Source organism: Haliaeetus leucocephalus, unplaced genomic scaffold (assembly GCF_000737465.1).
Source record: "Haliaeetus leucocephalus isolate CR32 unplaced genomic scaffold, Haliaeetus_leucocephalus-4.0 Scaffold1, whole genome shotgun sequence".
Lineage (NCBI taxonomy): Eukaryota > Metazoa > Chordata > Aves > Accipitriformes > Accipitridae > Haliaeetus > Haliaeetus leucocephalus.
Genome location: NW_010972437.1, coordinates 15,983,947 through 16,000,062, shown reverse-complemented (window position 1 = coordinate 16,000,062; position 16,116 = coordinate 15,983,947). Strand labels below are relative to the sequence as shown.

Here is a 16,116-nt window from a genome sequence, read left to right as displayed (position 1 = left end):
CACAGAACATGTGTTTTGTGTATTTAGTATTTAAAATAGATACTTATCTATGGAAATATTCCTTTACCTACACACTGTATACTGAGAGTCTGAACATTTAAAATAGGCTCTTACAAAGTCATTCTATAAAAGTAATTCACCCATTTTTGAATGCTTGTAGCACAGAACATTTCTTTTAGCAGTACAAAGTATTTTGTGTGTGTCTTGAATATTTTTCTGAGGATTATAGCTTTACTATTCAGATGCTCTCCGGCACAGTCTTTTAAGTAAAGAATTTAAGTATGTATCAAACACTTTTATTTTTTGTGTAGTTCTGTTAATTTTATTAATAGTGAATAAAGTATATTGTAGTAACTGGCCGTGAGAGGAAAATAAAACTGTAGAGCCAGATTCTTATTTTGCTTTATACTCTGAGAAACATTATTAATTTGTAATTGAGTGACTCTGAATTTACAACTTGTCTGATTAATGCAGGCATATGGCACGTTGAATTTCAACTGTTTAGAATGTCTTTCTAGAAGCATTTAAAATTGTTAAATGGTATTTAATATGCTCTTCCCTTTCTCTGCTTGTTTGTGCAGTTTATTCCTATGCCAGTACTTTATGGAGTATTTCTTTACATGGGTGCTTCGTCTCTAAAGGGAATTCAGGTAAAATGGATTTATGAAGAATCTGTTACTGATGATGCTTTCTATAAAATCTGTAGCTATTCTTATGATATTATTTTATTATCTTTTGTGTATAATCTTAAAAGAATGTTGCCAACCTTAAATTCTTGAAAGTGACTCACTTAAAAAGGAAAATGGATTCTCTCTAAATAGACTATTCCCCTTAGGTAGTGTGCTCCAATTTTTTATTTTTTATGTGCCGATTTTTCTGGTCTCCCTTCTTATCAAGGGAATTTTGGCTGAGCCTAAAAGCTGAGTAACAACTATCTTATCTCTCCTCTGCCTCACCGTTCACTTGCTTGCCTGCTGCCTTTTCAGCTTCTAAGTAAGTGCCTTTGTAGGGGTACACTTGATCTTGAACTTTGCCTATATGAGGCTTTTGGCTAACTTGCCCTAAAACGAACATAGGCAAGACTTTGAAAGTTTTTCCTGTGAAAATAAATGCCCCAGGCAGGGGGAACTGTTGCAAGTCCCATGCTACTTAATTTCTGGCCTCAGGGATGAAAGGCAAGTCTAGTGGAAGGGCAGCATTCCTGCAGTGGCCTTAAGTAGGAGCCCCTGGCAGAAGCCAGGTGCTCCAGCATTCAGGTCAGGGTTGGTTATGGTATGCTGTGTATCATTTCTCCTGGATGACTGCAGCATTAAATGTCATGGTGTCAAATCTTTTAGCCCATCTGACACAAAGACTCAAATTTTCAAGTGTGCCTTTGTTATTGAAAGTTGAGGTATTGATACATCTTCCAAGACAATTGAGAAAGAACAATCACATGATGAAAACATGAATTTCACTGTGCAAAAGGTTGTTAAGTACAAAGAGCAAAGAAAATGCCTGATTGTTTCCTTCATTATATTTAAATTTTTGATTGCAAGTTAAAAATGTCTTGCTTTTTTTTACCTCTCTATTATTTGTAGGCAAAGCTGGCAACATCTCTTGGTTTTTGACTGCTGTTTTCTATTCAGAGACTTCTTCTGTAACTTTACCTAGCTCTTATCATTTGGGTTGATAGTTTGGCTTTTACTGAGGTTTAGATAATTTCAACTTAATATGGTTCAGCTGTTTCTCAGAACAAGGGTATGAGAAAGTACACTATTGAGGAGTGTTTTTAAGGCATGCTAAAATTTGGCTATCTTTACTTGGAAAAGTGATAGTATCCCCCTCCTTTTTTCCCTCCCCCAAGCTGGGACAAGGAATGGAGATTTGATAAGATGGCTTTTGTGGGAGGATGTGCTTTTTGCTGTTTCTGTGAAAATGAAATCTGCTCAAATCTGGCCAAATCATAAGCCTTTAAAAAAATGCAGTTTGCACATGCTCAGTAAAAATTCCTGAAACTTGAAATTCCTGAAGATTGTATGAATATAGCATGGCTCATCCATGCAAGGAGAAATGGTGCATCACCATCATCACTGTGCCATAGCAGCTGACACAAAGCCTCGGGTCAGTATGCCAAATAGGTCTGAAAAACAAGAACCTCTCATGTACATTCCTGACGGCATGGCACTTGCCCTTCTGGCATTCCTTCTTTTTTTTTTTTTTTTTTTTTTTGGTTTTGTTCCTGGTTGTGTGAAGAAAGTGCAATAGGGAAAAGAAAACAGCCTGGGATAAAGTGTCTGGTGAAGTAAGCTGGGGGGAAAGAAAAAGTTTCATCCACAGGAGATGAAAGACTGAAGAGATCCCTCCACGATCAGCTTTTTGTGTGCTAAAGGAAGCAGAGCTCAGTTGTTGAAAACCAGAAGTTTAGAATGTATTGGAAAGGCGGTGCAATAGTGCATCTGCACAACAGGATCAACCAGCTTCCATTCAGTTTGATTCATGATTGATTCACGTCTACTTTGAAGTCTGACTTTGCCTAACTTTAAGGGTTCTTGACTTGAAATCTTAGCAGTACTATTTTAAAGTAACTATTTTCTTTGTGTATAACATATTATGCAGTTATGAGCAGGATGTTTCCTGGAGTATGACTATACAGAATTCAGCAGAATCCAATATCTCAGCACATCTGCTATAGAAATACCTAGGGAGACAAATGTGTATTAAAATTGAAAGGAACTTAAGAAGTGTGACTAACCAAATAATTAAACTTTACTTAAATAATACAATTCTCATTCTTACTCTGGTGGCTCAGCCAGAGAGATGAGTCCTTTAACACCATTGGACGAGTATAGATTCATGGCTCATGATTGTAACTGAGGTAGTCTTTTTCTGTGCTCCTGAAGTTCCACATAGTTTTTGCCTTTAGAATAACAAGCCAAATTCTTAGATATTCAGGATCTCTTAGGCAGTGTGTGAATGTCAGCATAGATAATCCTACAGCTCATTTTAATGCAAACTTTTAAAAATTTCTCTTCCAGCTTTTTGACAGGATAAAGTTATTCTGGATGCCTGCAAAGCATCAGCCAGATTTTATTTATCTGAGGCATGTTCCTCTTAGAAAGGTCCATCTCTTCACTGTAATTCAGCTGAGTTGTCTTGTGCTTCTGTGGATTATAAAGGTTTCAAGAGCTGCCATTGTCTTTCCTATGATGGTATGAAATATTTCATAATTTCCTCTAAAAATCCATTTTCTTTTCACTTGTGGATCATTATTATTGAAGAAAAAAATTAAATGTGGGCAGGTAATTACAGTATTCCTTTGATTCAATGTTCAAGGACAATTCATACTGTATTAAGTAAGGAAAAATTCTACATATAACCTATAGTCTTATAACATATAGTCTAGGTTGCAGTCTGTTTATATGTGTGGATAGCCCAACTGTATATTCTCTTAGGGAAAATTCTTCTCTTAAAAAATTATTTGATGTTTTTATTTAAGGAGTAGTGCTTAATCATTTTATAGAAATAACATTCATTCATTAAGGAAGATCGTTCAATGCACTGAGGAACTTTACTGATAGTTCTGTGTCTTGCTGGAAATAAAAGACAAATTTGTTCTGCTTCTTAAGTGATCTCTCTCTGATCATTTCACTAGTTGAAAATAAAGGATATCTACTGATCTCAGTGATTGTTAAACGCTTAAAGCCATACTTATCTGAACAAAGGAAGACCAGTTGTTGGCATATCCAAATTAAAGAATAAAATTCTAGCTGTAACCTGTGGTCACTTTTGAAAGTATTCCTCTACAAGCATATTTGTCAGTTTTACTTACTTAATTTCCTAATTCTTTGAATTAACATCTTTACAGGTCCTAGCTTTGGTATTTGTCCGAAAACTCATGGATTTTTTTTTTACTAAGCGGGAGCTCAGTTGGTTAGATGATTTGATGCCTGAGAGCAAGAAAAAGAAACTGGAAGATGCTGAGAAAGAGGTGGGTCATGGTTTCAGGGTTTTTTTGCTGTGTAGCACTTTATCAATTTCTCCTTCAGACAGTTAGAGAAAATTCTGTAAATAAGGCCTATTCCATGCAACAGGCAGACTTGTTAACAGTATCCAAAGTGTAATGTTGTCATATTTTACATAAGTCCTTTTAAGGTTACAAATCTAATAGGCTTAGGTGGGGATGTCTATTAGATGTAGATTCTTATGCTGCCATACTGTCATATAACACAGTATCTACAGAGCTCCTGGGGATTGCTCCTGAGACCCACTCAGATGATGTGCAGGGATGAACCTGTGTCTGTAGGAAAGCCCTCAGATGCCTGGGGCACTTTGATGCTGTGTTGGGACTGGTCTCGTCCCTGCTGGAGATGCTGAGGAGAGCACTGCAGAATTTGAGGGGCATGGCACGTCCAGCTACATCTGAGCCATACATAGGTCACACACCATCACTCTGTGCCCTCTCCGCTCAGCAGTGTCATAATCCTGTGCAGTATCCCTATTACACTCTGGGCCAGCATTTTCCTTCTGCTGCTGCAGAAACAATTTACTTCCACTTCCTAATGAAAAGGTCAGTGACGCTGCTTACCCCTGTTAACCAAATCCTGACTTTTACTTACAGCCTGTGGCATTACCACCCAGTTGACTGTTTCAGATCTGGACTCCTCATCTCCTTTCAAAGAATATGCATTTCAGATCATTTCTTATAAACTTGATACAGGACAGATTCTTACACATTTCTACTCAGAATGTTCCTATATTTTGACAGTGAAACACTTATTTTTCTGATTGTAGCTTTCTAACAGTTTTGCATCTATTTGATAGTATTTTCATCTAGCTGCTGCTTCATGAATTGCTTGTTTGCATATGATATAAAACTGTTGGAACATAAAGTAACTGTATGTGTAAGGCACGGAGGTCTTTGTCCTTTGTCCCTGTTATTAGCCACCTGATCAACGTCACCTGCTAGGGAACCTCAGTACTGGGCCCAAATGAATGAGGGACAAGTATCGATGGGGAAACACTAACTGCAGGAGCAGCAGGTAGAATATGTTGGTGCCAGGTTATTTTAAATAAGAGTCGTGTGTCCTGTGTCAGCACTTTTGAATAGTAGCATGATGTGAGGCTGTGGTGGCAGTGGGAGGTGAAGCCACATGGTCTTGGCAGGCTGTGGTCACTTCTAGGCGGGAGTGCTCTGGGGACAGTTGTGCATATGACCTCTAAGATGCCCTGCAGACCTCTGCAAAAGTCCAGGACTTGTAAGACATAACCTTTTGGTAGTACAAGGGTACTGCAGAAACTAGACAATGTGAATGGATAAATCAGTAATTTATCCTTAGGGATGCCCTGAGATGCGATCTGAGACCAGTGAAATGGTGTGTGTCAGGATTCCCACTGGTAAGTCTATTTGCAGAAAGAGAACATGAACCAATAATTTGAACAGGTAACTAGGAAAACTAGATTTCTCTGCCTTTAGGATTCTTCTGTGACCTTTGACAACTCACTGCCTCATCTGAAACCTGGAGAACTACATCTTTGCTTTCCTTGACACATTCAACATACTTTCATAGAATATGTTTTGGGGAAAAGGTTTTACCTAGGTGATAAACATCATGATGATTATTTACTATTTAGTATGTGCCTTTAAAACTATCAGGCTGAAATTAAAATACATGAGTCATTGTTTTCCCCCTTGAATTGAAGCAGACCAGAGAGTTGTTTCATCACACTATCTGTTGTCATCACAATTCAGAGTAACCAAAAGTAACCAAGGTAGCTCTCTTCTTGTGGGTCTGGTTATTGGAAAGATTCCTTGTTATCCTTATGTTTTGGTTATATGTCACTTTCCTTCCCATGCTTGATAGGATGGCATCAGAAAACAAAACTGGGAAGATGTACTGGTGTTACTTTATTTCATTCACTGTCTATTTTGAGAGGTTATTTTTACATATTTTGGCATTTCTAAATATTTGGAGCTATTATTAAAACTGTTCAACTGTCAAAAACTTATGAAGCTGTGAAGCCTGGAAATGACAAAATTAACTAGTAATAAAACTTCTGACATGTAGCCTAAGGAATTAATTGGAGAGTTGCTATCACACGGCTTTTAAAAATAGAACTTTTCTACCCACAAGAATATTCAGAAATATAGTTGACAAGATCTGGAACTTATTTGATTGGATCCTAATTTCATCACTTAAGTTGTTTTATATTTTTAGGCCATGTTTTTGCAAGGCTTTGTACATTTATAGTGGATCTTATACATGCCTTCTCCTCACAGACCTCCTTTGGAAGCCACTTTGATGTTAATCAATTAAGTCTTCCTGAGACAGGAATGAACGAAGTGGCTTCTCCCATTTGGAGAAAAAAATGTTGTGACACTTAAAATAGTTATAATAGGAAAACATAGAAGAAACAAATTTCTGTGCAGAGAGGACTTAAATTCTACTATTTTGGAAAATTGTACTGGCTCTTCCAACTAATACCAACTTACCCGTGTGTGTGATGCATGTAGGGTTTTGGGTGGTCTACCAGAAAAATGGTGAGCTCTCTTTTTGGGAGAGCCAACTCACACTTTCAAACAGGCATCAGGGTAAACTGTTACAAAGCCATCTAATAAAGGGAAGAAAGATGTGGAGGTCTCTGGGTGTCTGCTAATGCTCACACACACACAGTGCAACAGTTTAGGGCAGGATTTGATGGTTACATTCATGTGAAGGCACTTTAACCTCCTGTCTGTGGTTTTTGTGACCTAACAGGGGTGTAAGCCTTGAGAATCCTCCTGTGGAGCCTTGAGTTGATGTCTGAAAGACAGAGACTTGTTTTCCTTTGTTCTTGCAGGCAGGACGTGGTGCTTGAGGGGTATTGTTTTGTTCTCCCCTCCCCCTAAAATAGATTTTCTAAAGTTGTAATTATTTCACAAAAAGATTTTTGGTAGATACGTCTCCTAGTTCTCTTCACTGCCTGTTGCTCACAGAAGTTTTTTCCCTGTTCAAGTGAAAACTAATTTTGGTGTCTTGTTTCACTACCTTTTGTCGCAATAAAACTTTTATCAGTATTAAAACTGTGTGTGTGCAAACTTGACTTCCCTAATTTTGCATGTTAACATTGTAATGTATATATGCTGTTATGCATGATATTTCAAATTCACCATACAGTTGCTCACTCAGTGTTACTAATTTTTCTCTTTCTTTATTGTTACAAGTGTCACCTCTATTTGACATTGAAAAATAACATTAAGTGAAGATATGTCTTTTAAAATACAGGGGTTTAAATGTCAAATATTTAAATTAAGAGTTGAAAAGTACCTTACTTTAAGAACTTCAGATAAATACTTAAAGAGAAGGGGGAAGAGGATTAAAGTACATAAATTCCACTTTTCACAACATCATATCCTGTCTCACATCTAAATTTCTTCCTTCTAGGAAGAGCAAAGTATGTTAGCAATGGAAGAGGAAGGGACTGTTCAGTTACCACTAGAAGGACATTACAGGTAAAATATACCTTTCCTCTTTTAGGTGAGTTGCAATTAAACAAATAAACATGCCACAATATTTATTCTTAATGCTTACTGAATGTCAGGAGGATGTTTGTCTGGTAGTAGAGTACAGATAGGTGAACTGAACCACATACTGCATCATTTAATAAGCTCAGCCCTTTTCTAGTGTTTCCACGTGCTCTCACAGCGCCTAGGAAAAGGACCTCCTAGTTGAAGTTTTCCCTTGGGCAGGACTGCAGGATCAGGTTGTTCATAATGAACCTTGGCCTCTGACATGCACAGTGTGAAACAAAGATGTAGAGCAGGTCAAACCCTTCACCCTGATGCTAACAGGGAGCCAGGAAAGGTTCTGAAGACACAACAGAAAAACTAGGTTCTTACAGTGTAACATTTTAAAACATTCTAATTAAGATCCTATCTATGTGAGATAGTAAGTGAATCAAGAGCTGTCCAGGGTAGATAAGGCATAATGCAGGGTTGACAAAACTTAAAAAGCGTGAAAACTTATGTTATAGATAGTAGTAACATGTAGCCAGCCCATAAGCACTTACTGTCATTTACAGTTTTCAGAAATAAAGTTCTTTATAAAGATTTGAAATATCTGGTAATAGTAACCTCTGCATTAATGTGAGTTCATAGGAACACTATCTCAGAGTGGCTTCCTTTCTTACATTTTAACATGAAGCTACCCTAATGTCTCCTAAGGCAAACAACTAACTGTGTCTCTGAAAAATCCCAGCCTATTTCTTACTTTTGATTCATCACACTTCTAATGGTCTGGTTTTTTTCTTTTGTCCACAGCTTTTGTTCTGTTTTATATTAGCAATACTTAGCTTCATTTATCTTGGGGTGTGATCTGTATTGATCTATAGTGTGTTTACTTAGGTACAGTTGCCCGTATAATATCTGACTTTCTGCACTGTAAGGGTCACAGTCCTACAGCTAAAAAGAAGAGTCAGGACATCGGTTGATAAAGAGGTTCCCCAAAACATTGTGAAAACAAGTTTACTGACAGCTTACTGAATGTCAAGCCATATGTAAACCATGAAGTCAGGAATAATGTACAGGCAGGCCCTTAAAACATTTAAGACTTTATCATTCTTAAGTGTACGAATACATAGTTGGAGCAGTCTAGGTAAAGCTAGGGGCATAATGGCTACAAAGTGCTGCTTAATGCTACTGATTAGCTTGTTTAATTGGGGCATTTTTATTAGATCTCTTAAATCTTTGACTTTGTCAAGGTTTTTGATTGCTTTTACAGTTGTTTTAAAAGCAGGTGGAGTTTCAGAGCATAAGTATTTTGAGAACTGTTAGGAGCTCTTACAATTCTTGTTTAATCCAACTATGCCACTGGCATGCTGTGAGATCTTGGGCAATATTTAATTTCACAGTTCCTCATTTTTCTCTGTCTGTTAGTTGGAAGTGACACGATATATTTTATTGATGTTACTGTGATGAATTGCTGTTGGATGAGGAAAATACTAAAGTGCTAAGATGTTTTAACAGAATATTTAAGTCATTGTTCAGGATTTTTGAGGTTTAACAATTTCTTAACTTACATTGCACTTATTTATTGTCATCACTATCAGTTTTCAAGGACTTTTATAGAGTTAATAAGTAACAAAGACTGATTGCTCATTGTTTTATTGTGTATTTACTTTTATTCTTGCTTAGAGATGACCCATCTGTGATAAACATTTCTGATGAAATGGCAAAAACTGCTGTGTGGAAGACATTGTTGATATCCTCAGAGAATGCAAAAGATAAGGAGTCAAGCTTTTCTTCTAAAAGGTTTTAATGTTTTTTTTATTGCATTATACTTTATATATTGGTGTCAAACCAGTATTAGAATATTTTGCTAGGGATTAGAAAGATTTTTAGCATCTTGCAGTTTTATTTCTTGAGGTTTCCTTTTATTTATGTCCAGTCATAATATTCTGAGCTCAAAACACAAATGCACTATTTATGGGGAAAAAAAAATCACAAATATTTGCATGCTACTTAGTTATGCTACAGTGGAAAATGAAGTTGGGCATGCCTGATGCTTGTGTAATGAACCACCAGCCTACACCTGGATATTGCACAACAGCTGTTGTGTTTGATCTGCTTGCTTTTGTTCTTTCCTCCTGAAAAAGAAGTGGTCATCACTGCCCTGAAATATCTGTATGAAGAACCCAGTACTCTGAATGCAATCTACTAATATTTGGAATGAAAATAATTTTAAGATTGCATCACTTTTCATTTTTCTGCCTACTTCACTTGTCCTCAAAACAGTTAAATACTTTTAAAATTTAGTCCAGACAAATGTAAAATGAAGCAACGACGTTTTATCTGTGCTACAGAATTATTGTGGGAATAAGAAAATATTATATACAAGCACAAGTGTGATTGTCAGAGAAATTTTCCTCTGTTCCCATAAATTTTAAATTTAACTATTTTCTACCTAACTGTTTCATATCACGTTTTTGTCATAAGCTCCCCCTTCCTAATCACTCTAGAAGCTGATTGCCCAAAGGTAAGACGCTGTCCGCCAACCTTTTCCTTGATTGTATCTTGCAATTCAAAATGGTGTCACCTAGCAACCCAAATGACTTGACCTTGTGTAGTTTGGGGGGAGATAGAATGAAAAGAAATTTCAAATAGGAATGTAAAATGTCTTCATTAAAGTCCTTAATATGAAAATTTGAAATTTATTGTGTATTAAAAATAGAAACTGTAGATGTAGTGCATTTAAATGTTAAACTGAATTTATTCCTAGAATCCTTTTTCATGAATTCTTTGACTTTTTAAAAATATAAAATTATATTCTGCCCATTTCTAAATCCAGTTTTCAAAACAAGCTCCATGTTTGAAACAGCTAGTCATTGTTTTATGGTGAAAAGATACAGTAAGAGAAAAAATTTTGTAGTGAAATACATTTTTTAAATTTTGTTACCCTAAAATGGCATGCTGCCCGTCAGTGTTGTTCCTTTCCCGAAACAACGTAAATGAGATGGAACAGCTGATGACCAGAGAATCTTCATTTCAGACACCCATGGAGCAGCCCACTTATGTGATCATGTTAATGCTATTTCACCGACGATCAAAATAGCAGTGTAGTTCTGATTGGTGTTCCACCCTAAACATGGGCTGAAAAGGATCCTGTCACAGTGAAATCAGTGTGGTGCATGGGAGAAGGATGTACAGTAGGGTTTTCTTACCTTCTGTGCCTCTGTTGTCCAGGCTTTCACAGCCTGGACAAAGAGAAGAAACTGATGCAGTACATTCACAGCCACTGGCTGTGCAGTAGTTGTAGTTCTTCTGGTGGATGTTGCATGCTTTGATTTTATGATAGATTATGTAAACATGTACTGTTTTTTACCTGAAATTTTCAAAGATGCTTTGAGCAAAGAGCATCCTCATAGACTCTGGTTCAGACAACATTGGTAAAAGGTGATTTGGCTTTTCCACTGCAGTAAAATAGCAACTTATTCTCTAATGAGCTCATTTTCAATCTGTTCTTGTATCTTTGCTCATGAAAACAAAGACTCGGGTGAAAAGGAACTAAGGGATCACAGGTTTTATGGTTTTAGGTATGAGTGTTCTGTTGTAAAGGAAACAAGCTCTTAAAGAATCTGAAATCCTGCTTTTTCGTGTGCTCTAACTTGTGTCAGATTGCCAGACAGAAGTAGATTCAAAGAACTTTAAACCTGGAAGGCTTGCTTTCTGATAAGCAAAACCATAGACAATACTAATCTTAAATCATGTTAGAGACAGAGCTAAAGAAACATTATATTCCTAAATGCATGTATCATTACATGAAGATATAATTCAATCCTAAGTACTGAGAAAAAGGAAAGCTTGGAATGGTAACAGTCATAACAATAATTTTTGCAAATGATCAAGATCACCAGTATTACATTACACAATTGCCTGCAGTGAAGGGTATCTTACCATAGGGGAAAAAAAATCACGTTGTTTTGAAATTAATTTTACTGATGCCTTTTCAAGTTCAACTAAAGAAGTGTTTAGTACTCCTTTTCCTGTTGTCACATCTATTTTCGTATACAAATATCTCAAAATATTATTAAATAGGGATAATTAAATGATACTGTACTATGATTTCATGTAATGCCTTTTATGTAAGGCACTGATCGATTAACAACATACATAGAGTGATTTTTGGAATACATAAAATCTGGAAGTTCTTCGTACTAATTAAACACTGAGTTGACTTGGCCAATGAAAGGCTAACCAATTATACAAACGACTTCTTAGCCTGATGCATGGATAGTATCTATTGTAAGCTCTGCCCTGCCCCGGCTCTGTGTAGTAGTGTACTGTGTGACAGTTCTTACATCCCAGACTCTTAACAGGATTTAAGGGTCTGAAGAGGGGACTTAAATTTAGTGAACTGTTGTCTAACCATAGAGGCACATGAACTCTATAATTTTCCAACCTTAATTTTTCATTATTAAAAGTCCTAGGGACCTACTTAAAGGTCTGCTTTTGAACCTGTCTTCGTAGAATTGAACACCAAGGCACCTATCTGAAACATAGCCCTCTTTGGTACATGTAATTAAGTATTCCTCTGTCTTTGCTTATAATATTAAGCCCTTCAGATAGCAATTCCAAAACATGTGTAGAAGGTAGTCCTAGCTGGTCTTTTAAAATGTTGGAGAAAGAGGCATCTGTCACTTAGGTAGATGGTATGTGTTCCCCTTTCTACCTGAAGATATGCAAATCCCACATCCCAAACCTTCCTTCTCAGGCTTATTAGACTACTCCCTTGGTAGGGAGGAAGAGGGCTCTAAGTCCCTTACAGATCCACCAGTTATGTGTGTTTTACTGGTAGAAGACTGGACTTGTCCTCTTTTTTTCAAATTTCTTGAGGCATTAAAGCCCACATCCGCAGGAGATGCTGAGATGTGAATCCTAAACAGAAGGAAGACTTTCCTGGTATCACAGAGGCATGTGAAATGTGGAAATATTACAGACTGTAAGGCACACAACACATCCTCAGTGTTTGCTTTTATTAAGCACAGGTAACTGCCTGCTGTACTGCTGCACTTTAAATTCACCCCCCCAGGAATTTGTTTGCATACCCTTTGTGTGCAAAATGTGTAACATACCCAATTCTATCACTGTTCTACAGAAGGTGACAGATTTGGCAGTTGAAGTGGCAGAAGTTGGTATTCTTTAGCTATTTCCATTAACACCTCTGGAAGCTGCCACAGGGTTAGAAGTAAGCTTTGGTTGAACTGAATTGTATCCTTAAAGCAATTTTTATGTGAAGAAAAATGTCAGATGATTGTAAAATTGTGCATGAATCACCTTAAGAATTTGAGAATTGATCTTGCTTTCTTTAAGCCTTGTGTAACAGCCTATTTCTCATTCATTCTAGTTAAGGAATTATTCCCATGAAACCTGGTAGGTTATGTGCTTGATACAGGTTTGTTTTCAGAACCATCTTTTTTTTAGATACCCTGCCACTCTTTGTTGAAGGCTTGATTTGCCTGTGTTGTGGAAGCCTCTGCCATTTTCCTAGTGTGATTGAAATTCATTGCAAGAACATGACTTTTTATTTATTTACGCTGTTGTAAATTAGGACCCTCTTCACTAAAATAAAAAAAATCATCTGCTTTGCACATATATTGCTTTCTGTAGGCAAATCAACAGTGTTTTAAGTAGAAAAATGCTGAATCCAAATTTGAACTCTGCTTCAGAGTTCTTAGTGATACGGCTTTTGTATGATCTTTCAGGCTTTTAAAAAAAAAAAAAGTTATTTCCTTATAATGTATACATGAAGAAGTATATATCAAGCTCCAAATGGGGAATATTGTCACTCCTCACCACCGTGGCCTTCTCCTGCTCTCCCCAGTCAAGACTGAAAGCCAAATATTACAGTTGGAAATTGGCTTGCACTGCTCTAGTTCAGAAACATTCCTTCTAAATGTACATTGAGCAACAGAATACATTTTAAAGACAAGAAATACTTATTGTGACCTCTTGTTTGCGCCATTTAAGAAAATGCTGGTATTGTCTGAGAACTGTACCATTACCATTATTTAATCAATTAACAGTTGTATTTGCCAAAAAACAAGAAAAAAAAAAAGTGGCTATCTTTGCTTGCATGCTGGCTGACTTGTCTGTCTGTACATCTTAAGTTCTGTACCTACCTTGTTACTAAAATGCTGGCTGATGTCTTCTGCACCATTCAGCACAGCAACTTTCACTTGCTTCCCAGTTTGTGCTACGCAGCATGAAAAATTAATTAAAATACCAGTGCAATGTTGGTTTTCGGGCAGATGATTAATATATATGATAGTGCTGCTGTAACACTTTTTTTTCCTTCTTTTCCTAGTGCTGAAATCAGAAAAGAGAAGAAAGCTGACTCAGGGAAAGGTGTTGACCGGGAGACTTGTCTATGACTTGTTCTTCAATTAATTTTTTTACAAACAAATGAAAGGAGTGCCACAATGACTAAATATAAATGATTTGACCTTGTAACTTTTTGTCTTTCATCTCAAACTAGCACAGGTAATGTAGTGCAATATTTGTCTCATTTCACCTTGTCTACATTGTCTAGTATCTGTGTAAAAGTCTGCAGTAGCCAATGCAAAAAATCTTCATGTTCTTTGCTGATATTCGCCATTTATTAGTATTTGTATCATAAATTCAACAAGCAAAGTTTATTTCAAATTTCCTGTTAATAGGTTTGTACTGTATTTTGCTACTTTTTCTGTGTGAGAATACTTAATAATCTTCATTCAAGATGAACTTGAAACCACTTGTTCCAATTTCTTTCTTTTTTTTTTTTTTTTTTTTTTAAATCACCAAACTTGAGTAAATGATTTCAGGAGACCCAAACTGACAAGCAAACATTAAAGAAGTTTTTAAAGCAACAACTGAACTGACCCTGTGAACAAACTAACAAGGATAATCCTTTCTTCCTCAAGCTGTCCTTTTGCAGTTATGGATTACTCTTGCAATGAGGATTGCAGGGTCAGATTCTGTATTTGTGAAGTTTTCCTTGATTTAATACAGTGTATTTAATATTCAACTTTGTATGTAACTGGAACATAGTCATATATATATATACATATATATTAAAATATATATATTAAAACATTCTCTTACCTTAGTTGAAAAACACCACCACATCCTTTGATGTGAAACAGGGGTACAGTATTTCTTAAAATGCAATCTGTGATTACAGTATTTTATCTTGTATTGTATGAATGTTGCCATGGTAGGCCAAACAACTGCATTATGTCATTAATCAATCCATTATTTTGTAATAGGGAAAATTTTGTAGATACAAACTACCCCACATGCAGTTATATCACCTGCCCAATGATTTTCCTCTTTATTAGCTAAAATACAGCCACATAAAGGGTGTATTTATATTGTCTTCTCTCTAATAACAACTATATCAACCTCTTAATTTCAGAGATTAGTTGTGTATAATACTTGAATGGGTATCTTGCTGTTGGTTTAGTTACAGCTCTTCATTATTCCATCACATACATATTGACTGAAAGATAAAAACAACACTGCAAAGAAAAATGGGGCTTTAAAGCCATTACAGAGACATTTTTCATAATGGATTTTGTTACTGCCTGATCCTTCAAGCTGTTCTTTTGTGTAAAACCAGGACTGCGAGATCAGGTATTGCGTTATTTGAAATTCACTGATTTTTAAATTTTTTTTTAAAATAAATTTTTAAATTATTAAATGAAAGCTAACTCTCAATTATTATGCTATTACTTTGAATCCTACAACTAAGAATTACAGTCTTGTAATCTTTATAGCAACTCATCCACAGGGCTTTAACACTCCCCAGCTTTCCAAAATACAATAATCCTTCTGTAGACCTCATGTGAGCAACTTTTCACATCCAGCACATTTAAAGTACTCCTTCTAATGTTTTTGTGTGTATGAGTGTGTTTTACTACTTTAGCCATAAATGATAACTGCATTTTGCTGCAAACTAATAGGGTCACTGTTCTAAATTTGACTTAGCATTATTAAAGGCCATTTTTATGGAGAAAAAAAAAAATCTAATGGACACAAAGAAGGATTTACATTAAATTAAATGTTTGTATTTGTAAATTTAGGAAAAAAATGCTGATGCATTAAGGTTAAATGCTTTGTTTTGTGTACTTGATGATAAATTGTAAGATTCCAATTGTTTTAAGGTTAGTATAGCAGTTCAATACTGGTTTGTCCCGGAAGCTGCCTGGTGGTGTTTTAATATGTTGCTTTGTTACAGATAATGTATACAATCGAAACATATTAGTTTCACTTGACCAACCATTAGAATATTAAGAAATCAGTGTATTCAATGGCATTCTGTATTTCTGTTCAGTATTTCAGAGTGGTTTTATTTCAAAACAGTCACTCCGTTCTTGTGTGAATTTAAATGCTATTACAATGTTAATCTTAACATTCTGAAATCACACACAATATAAAGGAAATGTAGTGCTATATTTACTTCTAATTTCATATTCCTGGTCAAAATTACTCAATTTCTTGGATGTAATTTATTACAAAACTTTATGTGTACATGTGAATAGACTATTGTGTTTTTCACAATTAAGAAATGTTATGTGAAAATAAATATTTATCCTAACTAATTTTCAATTTTATTTTTACCC

The 16,116-nt window shown here is 35.9% G+C and overlaps 1 protein-coding gene across 2 annotated transcripts in view; it reads left to right on the top strand.

Moving 5' to 3' along the window:
* SLC4A10 (solute carrier family 4, sodium bicarbonate transporter, member 10) overlaps nucleotides 1-13,887 on the top strand; it is a 123,162-nt gene extending 109,275 nt beyond the window's left edge. For both annotated transcript variants that reach the window (XM_010567631.1, XM_010567638.1), the window contains 6 exons: nucleotides 582-650; nucleotides 3,018-3,191; nucleotides 3,848-3,970; nucleotides 7,404-7,471; nucleotides 9,152-9,268; nucleotides 13,821-13,887. In XM_010567631.1, coding sequence (XP_010565933.1) covers nucleotides 582-650; nucleotides 3,018-3,191; nucleotides 3,848-3,970; nucleotides 7,404-7,471; nucleotides 9,152-9,268; nucleotides 13,821-13,887 — 618 coding nt within the window. The remainder of the gene's footprint in view (nucleotides 1-581; nucleotides 651-3,017; nucleotides 3,192-3,847; nucleotides 3,971-7,403; nucleotides 7,472-9,151; nucleotides 9,269-13,820) is intronic.
* Nucleotides 13,888-16,116: the final 2,229 nt, after the last annotated feature.